The 22,523-nt window shown below is 33.4% G+C and overlaps 1 protein-coding gene across 2 annotated transcripts in view; it reads right to left on the bottom strand.

Moving 5' to 3' along the window:
- Nucleotides 1-22,523, bottom strand: part of RB1CC1 (RB1 inducible coiled-coil 1) — a 68,684-nt gene that overhangs the window by 30,610 nt on the left and 15,551 nt on the right. For both annotated transcript variants that reach the window (XM_051970202.1, XM_051970203.1), the window contains exons 2-7: nt 22,081-22,204; nt 20,868-20,997; nt 17,511-17,637; nt 17,043-17,213; nt 10,071-10,273; nt 8,349-8,781 (exon numbers count right to left, since the gene is read on the bottom strand). In XM_051970202.1, coding sequence (XP_051826162.1) covers nt 8,349-8,781; nt 10,071-10,273; nt 17,043-17,213; nt 17,511-17,637; nt 20,868-20,938 — 1,005 coding nt within the window. In that variant the 5' untranslated portion in view covers nt 20,939-20,997; nt 22,081-22,204. The remainder of the gene's footprint in view (nt 1-8,348; nt 8,782-10,070; nt 10,274-17,042; nt 17,214-17,510; nt 17,638-20,867; nt 20,998-22,080; nt 22,205-22,523) is intronic.

Below are 22,523 nucleotides of genomic sequence, written 5' to 3'. Positions count from 1 at the left end.
TCCTACTTTAAGAACTAAATAAGAATATGTATATATCCATTCTCTATAAACATACACACATGTAAGACCACATGATGCAAATTTCCACTTGTCATCTGTTTTGCTATAGATACATAGCATCTTCTTTCATAGATCTAAGTCAGTCCATGTTTGTTCTATATCAACCAGCTCATCATTTCACATAACATCATAATCTTAACATTTTATGTAGCCATTACCAATTGCAATGCAGCTATTGAGGCACATGGCATAGTGGACAGAGCACTGGCTCTGAATTCAGGAGGACCCAAGTTCAAATCTGGTCTCAGACACATAAAAGTTCCTAATTTGTGTGACTCTGGGCAAGTCACTTAACCCCCAATTGCCAAGAAAAGAGGGGAGGGTAGAATGAGGAGCAAGGGAGAGGAGAGAAGAGGAGGGGAGGGGAGGGGAAGCTATCATTTTATTCAATATGAGAGGTGTAAGTTATTTTAATTTACATTTCTCTAAAAATGATTTAGAACATTTTCTCTAGTAACCGGGTCTTTAATGCTTTTATATGACATATTGTAATGTACCAGAAAATGAAATTAACATTAAAAATTATGTATCAAAACATATTCTTAAATCATAACGAAATTATTTCACCATGATTTCCACTACTAGATCACTTTCACTGCTAAAACACTCATCATTATTAGGAAAAAATGATTAATATTTTACTATAATATTTACTAATATTTTACTATATGTATTAATATTATACAAAATGCAATTAATATAAATCCAGGATGCTATGCAATACTCTTGCTGCTTAAATTCACTTCCTTAAATCAGCTTTAAAATACTAAGTCCAAATAATTACAATGCACCATAAATTCTAATCAATTTAGTTTGAATAATAAATTGGGTATGATACAAAAGTTAAGGCTTCTAAAAAACAGACCTGGTTCTAAAGCTGACTGTTCCTTCTGTTACCACTAAGCTATGTTATCACAAGAATTAAAAATTTAAAATGTTCAAATGATAGTTCTACTTGAGGGAGCACTAAAGATAGTATGAGGGTAGAAAGACTTCATTTAAAAATTAAATAATGTCTCAGGACTTAATATTAACTTTGATAAGCTATACAATTGTGTTTCATTCCCAAAACCTTCTGGAGCTCATTAAATTAAATATATACCAGAATGACTAAAACATCTAACTTTTAAAAACATTCTTTTGCAACTGTAAATTACTAACTATGCCCAAAAGTATCTGTTTTGACCTAGAAAGTAGGCATTGTTACAATTATAGCTCAGGATAAAAGAAAAGTATAATGTTTGGGAAAATATTTATATTAGCACTTTTTGAAGTCACAAACAACAAATAAAAGGTATCATTAATTGAGTAACAGCTAAATGAATTATGGCCCATCCTCATACTGGAATATTATTGCTCTATAAGATAGGAACATAAAGAACATTGAGCAGCATGGGAAAGATATATGAAATGTTCTGAAAACAACCAAGAAAACACAAGACAATAAGGTAAAGAGGAAGAAAGCAAAATGGAAAAATAAATGCTGTCATATGTATAATCATGACTAAGATTAGCCTTAGGAAAAAAAAACCAATATGAAAAGGCACACTTACATATGGCATATACTCTCAGATTCACATACTAGTTTTATCAAACTGATTTCCCACTCTCCCCAACTCCTTATATTTTATTCTTTATTACAACACATGGCTCTCTGTGGGGATGGGGTAGTAGACAAATTTTGAAATGAGGATAATTTAAAAACAAACAAACAAAAAAAAAAAGTTAAATTTTTTTTAAAACAAAGATTTTTCTTTAAATCCAGAAACTTTAAATGGTAAATGGAATTTAATTTTTAAAAAGTATTATTAATTTATTAATTTAAAAAATTAATATGATGGAGGTAAAGAATTTTACAAATACTTTTACTTTTTAAAATAGGAAAAAAAATTAGAAATTGATTAATAAATATTCTGTTTAAAAGCTGAGTTCTATCCTGGGTGCTCCCGAGTCCTCTTCTCCCTCTTCAATTGTCTTTCTTACATTTTGAACTAGATATCTAGTAGGCATTTTAAACTTAACAGGACTAAAACAATTCATTATCTTTTCCTCATACCTTCCCCCTCCCTCCTATCTTCTCCATTTCTTTAGGGAGCAATACTATTCTCACACTCCCTCAAGCAGGTAATGTAGAAGTTAATCTCAAGTCCTCATCATCTTTCTTATACTACACCCAACCCCATATCCAATCTGCTGCCACAACCAGCTGATTTCAACTTTGTAACATCTCTCAAAATATACTTTTTTCTCTCTTCTGACACCACTACCATTCTAGTTCAGACCCTCATCATCTCACACCTGGACTATTCCATTAGCCTGCTGATTGAGTCAGTCTGGCTTAAGTTTCTCTCCACTCTAATGCATCCTCCCATTAAACTGCACAGATCCAACTATGTCACTACCCTACTCAAACTCCCTATTATCTCTAGGACCAAATATAAAATGTTCTGTTTGGCAATCAAAATCCTTCAGAACCTAGCCTTTTTCTACCTTTCCAGTCTTCTTTACACTTTACTCCTTGGCACATATTCTTCAATCAGATGCCACAGACTGGTTTTCCTCAATGTCTAGAATCCTCTTTCATTTCAACTCTGTTTGCAAATAATCTCCCCCTTAGATTCTGAACTCCTCTAGAGAAGGGACTAATTTTATTCTTTTTATACGTCCTATTTATTTAGCACAGTACCTGGCACATTAGCAGATTTAGCGTAAATACACACACATATACACACAAAGTGTTTTTAAGAATTTCAAATAGTGCCAACTGATTCAGGATGATCTATCCAGAAAATCACAAGTTTAGTCTCTGGTTCTGTTAAGGAAGGAATCATGGCTAAAATGGTGTTGTATTTAATGAAGCTGAGTAGCTACAGATAGTTACTTAAACATGTGCCACCCATAACAAAAACATTTAATAGAATTGTGGCAAATAATCACTAATATTCAGGGTCATTCTATCTTTTAGAATCCCTAATTGTGTCCCAATAAGGAAAAAATGCAGTAATTCATGATATCAAAATTATTATTCTTAAGAATCATTATCATTTAAAATCAGGAGCAATGCCATTTTAAACTTATACCTATTGAAAACTATATAATAGGCATTAACAAATATTCATAAGAAATTCAAGATAAAAATAAACAGAAACAAAAAATCTTTACCTGGCCCAAATTAAAGTTTTTCAATTTAAAACATCTTTTTATTATATTGTTCAAGCTATACTGAAACAGAAATCAGACATCAAACATTTCTTATTAGTAACTGATTGTTATATTCTAATGCTGAATGAAATGAGCAGAACCAAGAGAACACAGTTACAAGATTATACGATAATCAACTGTGATGGACTTGACTCTTTTTAACAATTAAGTGATTCAAGGCAATTCCATCTTGTGACAGAGCCATCCACATCCATAGAGAATTATAGAGACGAGATGTGGATCAAAGCATAGTATGTGTGTGTGTGTTTTCCCCCTTTGATCTGATTTTACTTAATATGGAAATATGTTTGGAAGAACTGTACGTTTAACCTATAACGGATTGCTAGCTATCTTAGAAAGGAGTGGAGGTGGGGAAGGAGAAAAATTTGAAAAACATAAGGTTTTGCAAAAGAAAATGTTGAGAACTAACTTTGCATGTATTTGGAAAAATAAAATACTATTTAAAAAAAAGATAAGGGTCTGAAATAGGGAAGTGAAGTGGATGTATAAATGCATAGAAGAGAATGATACAAATTAAATAGCAGAAATGGAACTGACAATGACTAAAAATTGAGAGGTGCCCATCTCATTCCTTTGCAGAAAAAGGAGGTCCACAGGTATAGAACATGGCAAATATTTTTAGACTTTTTCAATGAAATAATCAATAAACCTGATTTTCTCTTCCTTTTTTTAACTTTATCAAAAAAAAATTTTTTTGGAGGGGTGGGGGTATTACATGGTATGGCTATTGAGGAACAGAAAAAACCAGTGGAAGAAATTTTGCCATATAAAAATAGAATGTATCAATTTTTTTTTTAAAAGGTGAAGGGTGACCAAGATTGTAAATATGCAAATTGGCAAAGATGCCAAATATGTGGCAACTAGTTTTGGTGGTAGATTAGACTTAGTATGAGATGTCAGGATTTTCTTTATCCTTCCAACAGGTTCCAAATGGCAGCAAGAAGAATATCAATAGGAATTCAAGCTCTGGCATGAACTTCTGTATAGCAGTTCTTGACCTCTTGTAACTATGGTGGAACAGACAGTGATTCTTTGGACTTTCTGGCTCCCAGCATAGGAGGAAAGAGTCTAGATATACCAGTAGCAGAACCTAAGTGCTCCCAACAAGAACAGGAGGTAATGACAGCACAGGTCAGTAGCAACATTGTACACAGAAGCAGAGCCAGGTCCCAGCACAGGAAGGTCAATGCTTGGCTCAGCACAAAACAGCAGATTCCAAGGCCCATTACTGACAGTTGTCCTGTCTTGGCACAACGAAGCAATGACAGCATTAAAACCAGCACTCTATTCCTGGGACATAGAGGTAACAGCTGACTGTCATAGTGGGCCATATCCAGGTCCAGGCAGAAAATGGTCAGTGGACAGAGAATTACACAGTGGCAAGGGGAGGTGATGATCTAGGGCTTAGCTTCAGGGGATACCAATGAAGCTAGTCCCTTTTAAAGAATAGGGGATAAGGAGTAGGTCACAGTGAATGCTTTTTTCATGGCTGAATAGGTAGGAACAGGAAATTAATAGAGAAAAGAAGTAATTCTGACTTCCCTCAGCTATCTGCTAACATTATTGCATTCAATAATAATAATTGCATTTTCTATCCTTTTCTGATCTTTTTTGCTCAAAGTAACTTAATAAAAATCTTCTACTTTTTACTTTTCTTTTCTTATCATATTGTATTCAATTAATTGAGAAGACATTTAAGTGCCAACTATTTGAAAAGTAGTAAGTACCTGAGTAAATAAATTTGCTCAAAGTAAATAATATTTTTTTGTGTTCAAGTAAAATAATTTTTGTGATAAAGAAGCTTACATTTGAAATGGAGGGAGCCAAAATATACATAGCCTGGAAAGGAAGGGAAGTCATAGGAGTACAGAGTCTAGACATACTCTTTTAAATACCAATGGCAGCACTGATTTGATTGTGATTCTGAAATTTGAAGGAGAAAGGAGTAAATGCGAGAGAGGGAGGAGGAGTGAAGGGAGTTCAATAAGAAAATGAACAAGATAGAATAAAGCATGGCTGAAGGCCAGCCAGATTCAGTAGAACATGAGAGGCACTCAACAATCAGGGTATCTTAGGGCTCAAGATAAGAATTCTAAAAGGTAAATGTCCTCCAAGTAGTCAGGAAATCATTAAGGAGGCAGAAGTGAATGCCCTATCTCTGGAAAGTAGAACCCATTCTGAGCTACATTTTGGCATTCCTTTCCTAAGAGTATAACATACTTTAATATGTAACTCTTCTATTACCTGCTTTTCCTTACACCACTTGTACAAATCATTTGTATATCTAAGTTGGTAGAAGCATACTGTGCTTTCAAATTTCACTTTTCACTAATTTTTTCCAGATATATTTTCAGTTTTCATTTTTAAAAGTTTCTCATCTTTATTGAATTTATCTTCCCTTTTGAATTCCATAGCATCTTTCTTTCTTTCTTTTTGGGGGGGAAAGAGGAGCCACGTCCCTCCAAAAGTTCCCATCACTTCTACTTTTAGCAACCAGTTCTTCCCAGATAGTAAGAATAAGAATACATGACACTTTATATTCATTCAGGTATACTTGTAGCTGGCAACAAGAACTGGCATCTGGAAGATAGAGCTACAAATGGATTTTGTTTTCATATATATAGAGAGATCGTAATTGAGTATAAAGTAGGGGAAAAGTTGAGGACATAGATACTTAACTACAACTGATGTCCACAGAACATCAAAAAGAAAGGATATTGTAGAGAGGTCAAAAAAGATGAGATCCTGGAGAAAGTAGTCTCAGGAGAGCAATAGAGTTGGAAGCCTAATTGGAATCAGGCTTGGGTTAAGATTATATTAAAGAGTGGTTAAAACAAAACAAAACAAAACAAAAAAGTAAAAGCAGCAAGCTTGGACAGTTCTTTATAGCCAAGAATTTTTCTTAGAAATTGAGCTGGACAGGAAACATTGGATAAAATCATGAAAGGATAGCAAGACACAATAAAGGTTTCCAAAAAAAAACAAGGAAAGAGCCAGTAGAGAATTTACAGATTAGAGGGATTAAGGCAATGATTAAAAGGTACAAACTCCTAGAAGACACAGGAAAAAAAAAGGAATCAAGAAGAAAAGTTGAATAGTTTAGTTTGGCAAAAAAATTAAAAAAAAAAAAAAAAAAAGAGAATACATGTTCCTTGGATAATGGAAAAAAAGAAAGGGGGTAAAAACAGAGATGAGGGGGTAGTGAGGGGTAGACCAGGAAAAATAAAAGAACTGACAAGAGATGATCTTTACTTTCTCAATAAAGAAAGAGTGAATTTATATATTAAAGAGAAAGTAGAGAGACAAAGGAGGCCTGCTAGGCCTGGATAGAGAAGAAACATTTTGGAATGCTTTTTTTTGGGGAATGAAAAATTCAGTGGCATTCAACAATGATAGAAACAAGGTAGAAGCAAGGAAGTTAGATTGGGATGGGAGAATGGAGATGAAGTATGGTAGGGGAAATAAATCAAACTTTGAAGAATTGAGAGGATGTGAATGTTGGGGGAAGAGGATTCAATAAAAAGAAGAAATAAAAGAAAACACAAGCCAATTATGCTTAACTGCTTGGAAAAGCAGGAAGGATAAACTAGACTAAGTATATCATGGCAAAAAGAATCTGGAAGAGATAATATAAAAAAGATACAAATCTGTAAATGGTCTGTAAATGGCAATAAGAAATCTTAATCAAATCTTCTTCCTAACCTAGTGTGTGTCAGGGTGACCAAAGGATATTTATATCTTCAAGAGAAATCAAAAGCTTCCAGGAGTCCCAGCAAATAGAAAGAATATAAAACAAAGACTGAAGGGGATTCCATTTAACAATATAGCAGGGTCCAAAAAACAGAATAGATAAAGAGGAAGAAAAGGTATATTGTGGAGAAAGAATGAGACTAAAAATGAGTATAGACAGTAAGGGATGGGGGAAAGGAGTGGGGGGAGAGTTTTGCCTCACTCTCCTGAATCTCAGGGACAAGAGAAGCAGAAAATGAGAATTTAGCATTCATGCATTGGGGCAAAGAACCATTTGATTAGTTTCAATCCTCGAGAGTCCTTTGAAAACAAAGTATGACATCAATATGAGAGTAGATTTCAAATTCCAGTTTCTCTTTTCAAAGTACAATAATGATTGTTAATCTGATAGTTAAACAATCATTATGATATCAATTTTACAAATAAATTGATACTCAAAGAGTTAATTACCCAAAAACTAAACAATTAATAAATAATCAGAGCAAAGATTCATATTATTTCTGAAAAGTTCAAACAAAAAACTACATCTATAGTGTCAGATTAAACATACCATCTAAAGTTTAGCTGATCCAAACCACTAATTCAAAGTAGCACTAATCACAAAGTAAAAACAAAAAACAGGTCTGGACATTTCAAATAAGCTTTCCTCACTTGTTACAATCATGTTTATGTGACTTTAACACTTCTTTATGGAGTCCTCTATTTCCCATTTCCTCTGTCTATAGAGATTAAATGTAATAGGTCAGTATATTTTTATGATGAAACTAGCTCATCATCTTACTATTAACTGAATTTTCAAGGTTTTGTGGTTTTATCTTTGAATTTTATAATGAATCCAACCTTATAAATTTAACATTTCAATGAAAGCAAAAATACAAATATCAACAATTACAAAATGTTTAAAAATTCCATTTTAGGGCCGCTAGGTGGCACAATGGAAGAGAACCAGCCCTGAACTCAGGTCCTGAGTTCAAATCTGACCTCAAATATTTAACACTTCCTAGATGTGTGACCCTGGGCAAATCACTAAACCCCCAATTGCCTCAGCAACAAAATAAATAAAATTGCATTTTAATCAAAAACTTAAATATGGAAGAAGTATATCTCACTCTATCATTTTTAATAGTATTATGTAACTTAAAACATTTCCCCATTTTCATTTACCTTCATAAATCTCAGATTAACTCATATTTAATTTAGTATCTGAAATTTTTATCAGAGGAAAAAAGGAGTTTATTTGGAATATTTGGAACCAAGCAGTAGGATTGCAATTAGCAACAAATTGATTATGTACAATTAGCAAAATGATTACTTACCCTGTTCATAGAATCAAAGCACTTCCTAACCAAAGATTCCACATCATTAGGTCTATCTTGAACGTTTATCCAGTCTAATAAGGAAACATTGAAAGAAGGCAAATCACTCTCTTTATGTTCTACTGAAATTTCTTCCTCCTGGATAGTGCTCTGACAAGATTCCTTAATTTCTTTGCCACTTTCAGGATCTGTGTTGTCTGGGGCTGAATGTTCCACTGACTTGCAATATGAGGCTAACAATGATTTGTTAGTCATCCGAGGCATATCAGGATAAAGCACCAATTCTGATGATTTTTCAGTTTCATTGTTCTCCGTTTCTTTTTCTTCATGTTCAGGAGAAGAATCAAGTCTTCCCAAACATTCCCTGTAGCTATGTCTTGTTAGGCACTCCAAAAGTGGAATCTTGGCCATTACTGAAACCGCAGTTCCTAAACTTAAAACAGAAACAAATAGTCAATAGCAAGAAATTCAAAGACAAACAAAAACTCACTAATCTACAGTAACTTCAAAGAATTACTAAGTGAATTTACTGAATACTGATACAACAGATGACACACAAGTCTTTATGCAATAGACACTCTGATTTGATAAATGGAAAAATAATCGGTATGGTATAGTATATGGTACATTATAAATAACAGATTGGAAGTTAGAATTTGGTTTTGACTTGATTGTTGTACACGGTCCAACAATACCAAAGTTGTACAATCATGTGATAATAATAGGGATAATAATAAGCAGTATAAATATTATGAAATCTGAGCTGGGATGAAGTAGTGAAAGATTCTGTTAATGGTAAAATATGTTAATGGACTCTTATTTTCCATGCACCAGACTAAGTAAAGCTGACATTAAGCAAACCTACTACATGAAAATCCAGATTAATACCATGCTCAAAAAATAATAAAGTAGAAAATTATTATTATAGATAAGTAGTAGCCTCTTCATCCAATTTAAAATATGATTTTCCTTGTGAAATTTCTACTTACATAATTACATATATTACAATAGACTAGTATATATTGATATAGCATAAACATATATGTGATTATTTTATATATACATGATGAGTTACTATCAGGTTTAAAAATTATTAGTAAAACTTTTTTTTTTATAAAATTTATTTGTAGTTAATTGAAAAGCTTTCTTTTCAAGAAGACATACTACTGTCACTTTTATAATACTCATTATTTGCCAACCTTTCTTTTTAAAATTTCTTTTGTAATTACCTTTCTATTCTCAATGATTTAATATGTAATTATGGAAGAAGATAGCCTAAGAATAGTTTTATCACATTACAAAATTTGTTGTGGTACAACTAGGGGAATTTAACGAAATTTTTATATTATATTCTACATCCTGACAAATCAGTGGAAGTTCTTTTTTTTTTTTTTTTAATTAAAACTTCAATAAAAACTTTTTTCCCCTTTTAGTTGAGAAGGAAAAGGGTAGGGGAAAAAATGTTTTATAGATACACAGTTAATCATCAACTTTTTAATTATATATTATTTATTGTATTCAGTTTCTCAAGATATCTGTAGAGTATGTTTCTTAAAATTCTGAAAACAGACCATCTAGACCATCACCGAAGAAATGTAACTTGGCCCCAAAACTAACAACTCAAAGAAAAAGTAATTAAAGTAAAAAGTAATTGAATTATAAAAATTACAAAAGAAAAACTATAATTTAATTCAGTTCTACAGGTATTATTAGTAGACATACTGTGTAAGCTTCAACTTGATATCTTCTACAGACTGTAGGTAATTTGAATAAGCACTTTCAAACTTGGAAAGCAGTTTTTGGTAGGATAATGTACAATCCTCTAAATTGGCCATTATTGCAGCCCAGCCTTGATGTTGCAGGTGTTCATCATGGACTAGACCTTCACAAAAGGAACAAAGTTTCTTGGCAACCTCATGCATTTCCTATGTGGGGGGGGGGAAAAAAAGTGAAGAAAAATATTTCATCAAATCACTTTCAAAATGACCAGATATATGAACAGATAATTCTCAGACAAAGAAATTTAAACTATTTCTAGCCATATGAAATGATGCTCCAAGTCACTAATCAGAAATACAAATTAAGACAACTCTGAGATAGCACTACACACCTCTCAGAATGGCTAGAATGACAGGGAAAGATAATGCAGAATCTTTGAGGGGATGTGGGAAAACAGGGACACTAATACATTGTTGGTGGAATTGTAAATACATCCAACCATTCTGGAGAGCAATTCTGAACTATGCTCAAAAAGTTATCAAACTGTGCATATCCTTTGATCCAGCAGTGTTACTACTGAGCTTATATCCCAAAGAGATCTTAAAGAAGGGAGAAGGCCCTGAATGTGCAAGAATGTTTGTGGCAGCCCTCTTTGTAGTGGCCAGAAACTGGAAACTGAGTGGATGCCCATCAATTGGAAAATGGCTGAATAAATTGTGGTATATGAATATTATGAAATATTATTGTTCGGTAAGAAATGACCAAAAGGGTGATTTCAGAAAGGCCTGGAGAGACTTACATGAACTGATGCTGAGTGAAATGAGCAGGACCAGGAGATCATTACATACTTCAACAACAATACTATGATGATTAATTCTGCTAGATCTGGCCATCTTCAGCAATGAGATGAAGCAAATCAGTTTCAATGGAGCAGTAATGAACTGAACCAGCTACAACCAGAGAAAGTACTCTGGGAGATGACTAAGAACCATTACATAGAATTCCCAATCCTTCTATTTTTGTCCGCCTGTATTTTTGATTTCCTTCAGAGGCTAATTGTACACTATTTCAGAGTCCGATTCTTTTTGTACAGCAAAATAACTGTTTGGACATGTATACATATATTGAATTTAACTTATAATTCAACATATTTAACATGTATTGATCATCCTGCCATGTAGGGGAGGAGGGGGTGGGGGGGAAGGAGAGGAAAAATTGGAACAAAAGGTTTGGCAATTGTCAATGCTATAAAATTACCCATGTATATAACTTGTAAATAAAAAGCTATTTTTAAAAAAATGATCTAATATTACTCAAGTAAAGAAGGCAAATGACAAAAGATCCTAGGAGGCAAGGGACAATGATAACCATTTCCCTTATGGCAACTACAACAAGAGCTGTGAATGTGTTTCTCCTGAGATTTCAAACAAACTTCTTAAAAGCTATAATTCTAATTTTATTTTATTTTTCCTTCCCCAACCCCTGCCCCTTTTTTTGGCAAAGCATTAGAGGTTAAGTGACACAACTATCAAGCATTAGGGGTTAAGTGACACAATTATCAAGTGTTTAAGCCAAATTTGAACTCAGGTCCTCCTGACTCCAAGGCCATGAGCTAGCTACCATGCCATCTAGCTGCCCCTAAAAGCTATAATTCTTTTAAAAAATAAATAAAAAGATAAAATTTTAAAAATACTAAAGCTGCAACAAAATATACACACTGAAGTTGAAAGTTATTACAGTTTTGATATAGTGGATTTAAATTTCATCTTCAATGCTTGGTACTTGTGTCACTAAGGTATTGGGGGCACTATGGTCTCTGGCATTCCTTCCTGATTCAAGATATGTAAACCCCAGGATTCTGACAGAGAAAGCATAGGACTGTGAAACCAGGACTTGAGAAAAGGAATACTTCTAGACCAGTGACTTCTGGGAATTATTATTTCCAGTCATTATTCTGGGAAGAAAACCCTATGGAGATAACAGCCTGGGTTCCTGCAAGTGACACAGCCATAAATACTGAAGTTCTCTCCCCACCCCCCAAAAAAGTTCTTCTTATCATAGTTTTCATAGTCTTTATCACTCCCAAATGGTTCAACACCACACTGTTATCATTTTATCAGTAAAAATGACAAAAAGCATTATTTGCTTTACCAGTGTACCAGTGTAAAGGACTTTTCCATATGCTTTGTAGCTTTCATGTATTATCTGCCTTATGAGAATGTGAGCTCCTTAAAAGCAAAGATAGTACTATTTTTCTACTTGTATCCTACTTAATATTTAAAACCAGTGCTTTGCACATAGTAAGAACTTACTAAGTCTTTCACCCATTCATTTATTCACTAACTCATTCAATCATTTCACAATCCTAGAATATTATCTTAGTCCTCAGGACTACAAATAGCAAGTAAGTCCAGATCCACAAAAGATTATCTTATTTGGGTTTTTTTTTTTTTCCAGTTTAGACTCTTTGCACAGACTAAAATGACTAATTCTTCACAAATGCTTCAATGAAAAATTATTTATACACGGGCCCACATGAATCAGATATTAGAACTATTAATATGCTGAACTATAAAGACTGAGTGTATCTGTATAAACAAACCTGTGATTTCATTTCTTCAATGAAGAGAAATCAAGGTGCAAAATCATCTTTCAATATAAAAAGACTGACAACTTTTAATAGCTATTTAATCATTTTTCAGTTTCATGAAGACCATGGACTTGTAAGGGGAAAAAAGTTTAAGATACATAGGATTACAAAGGAAATAAATTAGAATGAGATAAAATTATCTAATTATTAAAAAGTCAAAAATTCTTTAACTTATGGTATCAGCGAACTGGAGATATAATGTTGACTTTAAAGGTCAACTAGTTCAGTCTCCTCATTTTATAGTTAAATAGCTACGGCCTGGAAATATGATGTGATCTATACAAGGTAAGTGGCAAAAAAAATATTATGAATCAAGGACAAAATTTAGTCCTTTATTCAGTACAATAAAATGCAAAATTTTAAGTCCAGGACAATGATCTGTGTAAATTAGAGGTTAACTTACTTAATAATAGCTATACACAAATAATAATTAGCATTTATATAGTACTTAAAAGTTAGCTAATTTCTTTACAAATCCCTTCCTATCTTGAGTTCTGTGCTATCATCTCAATGAGGAAACTGAGGCTGACAGAAGTTAAGTAGCTTGAACAAGATCATAGAGTAATTGTCTTTAATCTATAGTTGAACTCAGGTTTTTCTGATTTCTAGTCTGATGTTCTCACCACTGTGGCATTTCAGTTTACTTGTCCTTTTTACAAAACTTGTATCAGAGTCAAGACTTAAACCCAGATATTTAGAACTACAAAGCATTCCCTTTTAACCACTGTGACATGAGGCATGTTATGTGTATATGACCCGATGGGATGAGGGAAGGAGGAATTCTCCAATGACTCTACTCTGTAATCATTGTCAACAACAACAGAGTACTATTACTAAAGGATAAACAAAAACACTAAAATCGGATAAATTATTTGCATGTAAAATTATAGTTAGGCTAGTTAAGAAGATTCCTAGAAATCAACTCTAATGGCAAGCAGAAATAAGGTTTTTAAGCCTACCTAAAACAGTTGGCAGATAAAAGGTTGTCAATGATTGTAACATACCATTAGGAAAGGAAGAAATCAAGTTTATATGCAAAGGAGGGAAAATTATAATAAAGAAAAATGCAAAGAATTTTTCACGAAGGAAGGTTGTTGTAAAGAAAAATACAAAACAGTTCCCATCAAGAAAATGACAACAATGACAAAAGATAGGAATAATCAGTGTTTAAGTGGTTGTAGAAATGTTGAGGTTGAAGTGTAGTCGGATTTCTCCTTGTATCAAACCACCAAAATGTGTGGACCAGGATGATTAGTATTATGGGGTTGATCAGGAGTATTTAATTATGCTACTAAGAGCAGGCTAAATCCAATACTGTCTTTAGCGAGGAAAAGAGGTTTTAACAATTAAATGGGGGAAAACAAATCCCTAGGAACACTTGACAAATGAGGAATTATAGGGCTAACCCTAAAAATCAGTGCTAACAAGGAGCATATCTGTAGCAGGCTAAATTCAGAGAAATTAGCAAGCATCTAGAGTATGAACAAATTTGGAAACAGTAAAGGTGGAGTTCCAGAGACCTCCACCTAGAGTGGGCCCATAATCAAAAGCCCACTTTAACAAAAAGCCAACTTAAGAATAAAAGGCCCCATTTTAAGCCTGAGATGATTCTATCAAAGGTCCTCCCAGTTTGCCTCAGGATGTAGGTAGACTTCCATAGTCAGTGATTCAGGTTTTCTCAGATAATGCCCAACTGGATACCAAAGACTTCATCAGAAATATAGGCACACATGCATTATTGGTGGAGTTGTAAACAGGTTCAACTATATGGGTAAACAATTTGCAGTTATTTAAAGTCACTAAAACTTTGTCCATATTCTTTGACCCAGAAATCCACTAAAGGCAAATACTCCAAGAAAGTCATTTCTTGATTCTACAAGACAAACTAAGATGGTATATATAACTATCAAAGAAAAAAACTAACTTATGAGCAATTCCAGCTATCTTTATTGGTCAAAACACCAAAAAGCATACAGTGGTGAGGTCATGAGCCCACAAACTCTGGCAAGTTGTAGCTTGTGCTCTGGGATACTAATTTCTCTGCCTCTCCGTCTATTCCAGCACACCCTGTCCCTGCCCTCACTCTCCCATTCTGTGAGAAGACACAGTAGAACTGAACTCCGCCATCCACTTTCAACAGAGGAGGAAGCACAAGAAGGTAAAAAGCATGTTCTGCCTAGGGCAGCAATGTTTAGCCAGCAAATTAAGAACAAAGAGAACTAGATCAGAGTACAACTCTGCCTCACTAAAATCTAATTTACATGCTTATCAAAAGACACTAAGCATGAAAGAAAAGGGAGTGAGACAAGGATTCAGATGGAGATAATCCCACTTCCCCAGAAGACACTTGGGGCAAGTCTTAGCTTGGTGAAAGATACATAACCAATATAGAAAAAGAAAGAGCCACAGAGTCTGTCTCAACTGTTGGGAGACCACCCATCAAATAGAAAGGCATCAGGAAATGAAAGACAGGGGAATAAAAAGGGGGGAAAATAAAACAAATCGAAGATCTCAGGAAGAAGGCAGCTCAATTAAAAACTTGGAGCACAAACATATAAATCAACAGGGAAATTATTAAAACATAAGGAAAATAGGCTCCCAAGAGATTTAAATGACTGCAAACATATCTAAATAAAAACTGCAAAACAAAGGAAATTAAACCAATTCCAGATGAAACAGAGAACTCTTTGGATTTCCAAGAGAGAATGGTTCCTGAAAGAAAAAGGAACAAAATAACAGATTATGTCTTGCATAGCAAAAACAAATGAAATCATGCCTCTCTCCATAGCAAGTTCATCTAAAAGAGAAAACAAGTGATTGAAATAAAAAGAAAGTATTGATAAAAATAAAGCATGCTGTAAAGCAGCACTTTTTATGCTAGCAAAGAACTGGAAATAAAATTAAATGTTCATCAATTAGCAAATGATTAATTGTGTTAAATGAATGTAATGAAATATTATTGGGTTGTAAAAAGTGAATATACAACAAGTACAGAGAAGTGTGGAAAGAAAGGGACTGATACAAAGTGAAGCACAACAAAAAGTCTATGTACAATTGATGAGGTTTAGATTTAGGGGTACCCTTCTGTCAGGGAACCAAATGATGAGGTCTAGATTTAGGGAACCAAAATGAGATTAGGGTTCCCAGTGGTTAAGGAGTTAAATGATGAGGTCTAGTGGCAGGTTCGCTGTTCAGGGAACCAAATGGAGAGGCTTGGCTTCCCTACACCCCTTGGGATTTGGCACATGGGTAGAGAGTTTTGGGAAACCCCATTAAGGAGGCGCAGAGATTCTTCATAAAGGAATTTATGAATCCAAAAACTTAGATCGATAAAAGAGATTTATTATTGACATTGGGAAGTCAGTCTTTGCTATGGAAGAATAGAAAGGTTGAATTCCTTAGTGGCAAAGTCTCACAGAGAAGTTTAGAGAAATCCCCACAGAGGCATAAAGTCTTGTCAGCAAATAAGTGAGGATAAAGAGAGGTTAGCACTGGAAGGGAGTATTATTCCAGCAGGCAGAGGTTTCCTTGGCATAGCATGGCATGGCATGGCATGTTAGGACCTTTGCAAAGAGAGGATTTTAGATTGACTCTTTTATAAGCTTTGGCTACAAGCTGGGGGTTGCTCTTGATGGGGCTGGGTCCAGCTTGAGCTGAATTGAATAGATTTTCAATTGAATGGGGTTGGAATTCTTTAGCTCAGGACTCAACCAGCCCCACCTAGATAAACCACTTTATCTGATTCCCTGGGATGGTCTCTCACTGAGGTAGGGGTGAAGGAGATTTTCTTCTTCAAGAAGAATCAAGTGCTTTATCTCTCAAAGTTAGAGAGAAAGATTTTTGGGGTTCCCTTCTTCATTTTGACTACGTTAACATACATAAAAGAATGTACCACACATGGGGCAGCTAGGTGGTGCAGTGGATAGAGCACCAGCTCTGAAGTCAGGAGGCCCTGAGTTCAAATTTGACCAGACACTTGACACTTCCTAGCTGCAAATCCCTTAACCCCAATTGCCTCAGCAAAAAAAACAAAAAAAAACAAAAAAAAAAAAACTATGACACAATAATCAAAAATGAATGTTATAAAATTACAAAGAATATATATGACACCAAAGGAGACCCACTTTTCTCCAGAGGGAGGGAAGGACAAGAGTGTGCAACAATCAGTTTGCTATCTATTAAATTAATTTAAAATTAAATATTAATTAATATTCATTTAAAATGCATGTTTAATAAAAGATTCTAATGATATTATAAAATAAAAAGTTTTGCTGGAAGCAAGTTGAAATTATTTTAAGTTCAAAAAGTATTTGTGTACAACTTACCACAGCAAGCTGTGTTCTTGAAGCTACCGTATGGAAAACTGCAGGCATCATAAGAGACTCTTCAACTTTTAATTCCATGTCATTTTCTGCTGAAAATGTTGTTTTGGGAATAGCAGGAGGACGATCACATAAGATCATTTCTTTATTAAACAGAAAAATTGGATTTGTATCCTACATTATAAAAGGAACATAATTTTAAAATTAAGTTACATGTTATTCATAAGCCTTCCCAACTTTAAAATTATTATTATAAGACTGATAGCAAAATGATTTACTAGCATAGGGATACTTCATAAAGTATTTCTTCTGGCTATATTTCTTCTACATTCACTACACTCACACAAAAAATAAAAACAAAAATCCTTCCAATCTCCTCAAAATAATCTAGCCTAAGAATTTTTAGGTTCTAATGCGTTCCTCCTCAGATGAAATGTATATAATAGAAGATAAGTGTGTATGTATACTTACTGTCCCAGCACTGTAAGTACATACTCTTCGATCTGAGGCCATACATTCTCCTCCATTTACTACCAGTACCTGCTGGTGAATTGCAATCTTATATTTGCTTTGAATTGCATGTTTAAGGTCTGCCACACTAAGAGAAAAGATAGAAAGTTATTTCAAAGTTGCCTCAATGAGAGTATCTTTCACATATAAAATACACAAATTTAAGTGTTTATGCTAAATTCAAATTAAGATAGTTCAAGCCAAATTTTATTAAATTGTAAAAGTTGTAATAATTACAAGGGAGCATACTCACAGACAAGTAAACAATTCAAGCTTTTCTTTTAATGACACCTTTTTAAATTTAGTAACAAAAAAATGACTTACTTTCTAAAGGTAAATTCTCAATATAGTATGGTATAAGTTGTAACCTACTACAAAATGAAACTGATTTCAATGGCATATGACACTTAAGACAGTTTCAAGTTTGGGAGACTCAGGAAATTAAACAATTCCAAACCTATTTTATTGACTCTTCTCTCAAACATTCAATCACTTTTATAGGAATGGAGAAAAAAAGCCAATTTCATAATTCAAATATAAGCAATCTAGTTTTTTACCAAGATTCTATAAACTACGTAATTCTATAAATTTGAATTTTAATTAAGATTGTTTTCATTTAAATGTGAGAAGATTTTAAAACTAAAGACATGGAGTATTTTTTTTGTATTCATTTTCTATTTGCTAGGAGCCAATTATATTTATATCCATGGCTCTTAACATCCTACTGTGACTACTTGTTATTTAAACTTGTTTTGGCTACCTGAAGGATTTTTTACTTATTCTTGAAGTTCTGGATTTTGGCTGCATTGCTTCTTAGAGTTTCCACTTGGCTTTCTTTCAGGAAATGACTTCTAGATGCTATTTCATTCTGTTTTTTTTTTGCCCTCTGTTTCTAAGAGATCTATTAGGTTTTTTACTCATTTTGGACTCCTTGAAATATGGTTAGCAAAATTCTTTGGTTATGATTTTCAGAAAATCTAATGATCCATTCATTTTTCTGAGATTCTCTGAAACTCATGTGATCTAGTGTTCTTTTGACTACACTACTCTTTAATTATTTTCCCATACAGCCACAGAATCATTCAATTTGTAGTCTGGCTCTCTCAATTTGGGCTTTTCTGCATCCTAAAATGCCAGCTCTTCCTTAATCTCTTCATGTTTGTTGTTTTCTAGTCCTTTACAATCTTTCACATTCTTCATGATCACTGCCAATGGGTTAGCATTATTCAATAATGTTATCAATACCCTATGCATCTATAACAAGATAACAAGAACAGTCAAATATTCTCTACATCCTCATGCATCTCAGGTTGTTAAAACAGTTAATTTCTTGCTAGCCTTAGCAATAAGAAAAAAAAAAAGAAGTTGAAGGAATTAGAGTAGGTAATGAGGAAACGAAATTATCACTCTGCAGATGATATGATAGTATACTTAGAGAACCCCAGAGAATCAACTAAAAAGCTATTAAAAATAATCCACAACTAGCAAAGTTGCAGGATACAAAATAAATCCACATAAATCATCAGCATTTTTATATATTACTAACAAAATCCAACACCAAGAGATACAAAGAGAAATTCCATTTAGAATAACTGTTGTTAATATAAACTATATGAGAATTTATATGCCAAGGGAAAGTCAGGAACTACATAAACAAAACTACAAAACATTTTCCACACAAATAAAATTAGATCTAAGCAACTGAAAAAATATCAAGTGCTCGTGTACAGATTGAGCAAATATAATAAAGATGACAATACTGCCTGAACTAATCTATTTATTCAGGGCTATATCAATCAAATACCCAAGAAATTATCTTACTGAACTAGAAAAAAATAACAAAATTCATCTGGAAGAACAAAAGGCCAAGAATTTCAAAGGAATTAATGAAGAGAAAAGCAAATGAAGGTGGCCTAGCTGTATCAGATCTAAAACTATATTATAAAGTAGCAGTCATCAAAACCATTTGGTACTGGCTAAGAAATAGAGAAGTTGATCAGTAGAATAGGTTAGGCTCACAGAACAAAATAGTCAATGACTTTGACAAACCCAAAGGTCCCACCTTTTGGGAATTCACTAATTTACAGAAACTGCTGGGAAAATTGGTAACTAGTATGGGAGAAAAGTAGGCCTAGACCCACATTTAACACTGCATTCCAAGATAAGGTCGAAATGAGTTCATGATCTAGACATAAAGAATGATGCTATAAACAAATTAGATGAACATAGGATAGTTTAACCTCTCAGATTTGTGGAGGAGGAAGGAATTTGTGACCAAAGAAGAATTAGAGACCATTATTGATCGTAAAATAAATAATTTTGATTATATTAAGTTAAAAAGTTTTTTGTACAAAGAACTAATGTAAACTGTTAAATTTCTGATTATACTTGATAACACCTGATTATAAAATATAAAATAGAAAGAAACTTGCCTGAGACATTTCAATTTACGTCCAAGACATCTCAATTTCAACCACTTCTTTGATCCTTCTAGTTCCCCTAGTATAGTTTTATAAAAATTCTTTTGTATTATGTTACCTTTTCTTGCCATCATTAGCCTGTTTCACAATCCTGATTATCTGGACCATTTCATATTTTTATATTCATTGTCCAATGCCTACTATTGTTTCCATCTTCTGTATAGCTATTTAAATTTAAGTTGGTTGACTCCTGATATATATATATATATGTATATGTATATATATATACACACACACATGCCTACCGATATGCATTCTCTCTCCTTTTTCATCAGAAATGTTTTCTAATGTCTTAATTACATTACTTCTGCATTTAACTTCCTCTAAAGAATTGTAGGCTACAGAATCATACTTTTTTACTCACCTCTTTTTGGAATCTTGAAGTATCTACAAACAGGTACTTATAGGGTCTACCCAAGACAGAAACAACACATGGGCCCAACAATAAAATGAATATGAATTTTACGAAGGACAAGCTAACTAGATACAGTATATGCAGGTGACCAGCAGCAACTCATGAAGTAGTCTTTTAAAGTTTTAAGAAATTATAATGAAATCACAGATTTTTGAAGCGATGAAATAAAGCATTCACAAACCATAAGGAAAATTTAACCAAAATGAGATTTGCTAAACAAAATGAATGGCTTCATACCTGCCAAGTAGTCTTATTCAATAATAGGTGGAAACATGAAGTTTGAGGGTAAGTAAAAAGAAGGGAATAAGCATTTATATATAGCCTACCATATGCATTTTCTTTAGTTACTCACAGACACAGACACAGATACAGACACACACACACACACACACACAGAGATTTCTGTCAGTAAAATATTCTCACGTTTGCACTGCAAGTTCAGTATCAAATGTTAGGGTAGTTCCAGTGTTGACCAAAAATACATATAACTTCATGATGATTTCTCTGGATTCTAGTTGTTTATGTCTCTCACTCTGATATGGTCATTTAAGAACTAAAAAGAATTCAGAAACAGGGACCAATTTTTAATATATAGCATATTCATTAAGAAAAATCATCTTATTAGAGCATAACTACATATACACACTTATGACAATTAGTCAGGTTTCATACATAAAGGTGATATATTAAACACAAATGTTTAGAACATAGTAGACATACAACCAGAGAGTCAAACTGTTACATGGAAAATAAAGTAACATGGTAATCAGAATTTTCACTTTAACAAAGTGACTATCTACCATATACCATAAACATTTCTGTTGAATGAGCTCTACTGAGCTCTTATCTCCAGGATCAAACAAAATTTCATTTTTTTTTTTTTTGACATTTTAAGCTCCTAATTTTGACTCTTCCCATCTTTCCTCCAAACATTCAATGACACTGTTGCATTGATTTACCTGAGTGCCAATATCAGAATACATATTCATTTTCCCATCTCTGAAATGCTATTTCCTCATTTCCATCTCCTGGTTTCCCTTCAAATCATAGCTAAGTGTCATATTTTATAGAACTCCACCTTTTCAACATTCTACTACTAGTGTCTCCCAGAGGTTTCCACTTACTCAGCTTAGATCTTGTACTTATCAGGTTTATTTACATGTGGTCTCCCCCATTTAAACATCAGCTCCTTAAAGCAGAGGACTGAGTTTAAACAATTTTTTTTAAAAACATCAACAATTTAAAGACTTGAATTCTGGAAGACCCGAGCTCAAATCTGGTCTCAGACATTTAACACTTTCTGGCTATAGCTAAAGACAAGTAATTATTTTTTAATAATTAAAGTTCCCTTGCAACTGCTAGGGAAAAAAAATAAACCTGGTTGAAGACAAACTTAATCTAGTTCTTCTAAGTACAATAATAATGATGTTTCTTATATTTAACAACCACAAATTTATTAAATAGTTTCAATTGCAAGGCACTGTGTAGAATCTGGGAATGTGAAGGAAAAATAAAGCAGCACCTGCCATCATTGAATTTACTGTCTACCACAAAAGTTCCCCCAAGTTAAAGATAAACAAAAAATTTATTTATATTCCAGTCAAATACTAAGTATAAAAATAAGATTTCAACTTACCTTCAGGCACTGTTAAAGGGGCTACCACTTTTCTTAACTGTAAGAGACTAGAAACTGGTGTATGCTTCCTTTGCTTGATATTGGCAACAGAATGACATTACTGTTCAAAATGAAATCTGGTGACCTAGAAATGAAAATATTTTTGGTTCATTTATTAAGAAAAAGCACATATTTCTAAGGCCCATATCTTTGGAGAAAATTGTGGAGGGCAGGTTAGTCATTACAATTTTTTTTTTAACAAATGTATATTCGTTCAGAATTTTCCAGGTACAATTTTAAGCAAAGACACTTTAATGTATCATCAGAGATGTCCGGGTCACATGACAAACAGGAGAACTAAAAGATTTTAATTTCTCAAACCTCTCAATGGATTAAGAGTTAAGCTACATCCATGGTCTAAGATACAGAGAATCTTAAAAAGGCAATCACTAAAAACCCCCATC

This window comes from Antechinus flavipes, chromosome 1 (assembly GCF_016432865.1).
Source record: "Antechinus flavipes isolate AdamAnt ecotype Samford, QLD, Australia chromosome 1, AdamAnt_v2, whole genome shotgun sequence".
Classification (NCBI taxonomy): Eukaryota; Metazoa; Chordata; class Mammalia; order Dasyuromorphia; family Dasyuridae; genus Antechinus; species Antechinus flavipes.
Note: the sequence above shows the minus strand (reverse complement) of the source record. Positions and strands in the feature narration are given on the sequence as shown.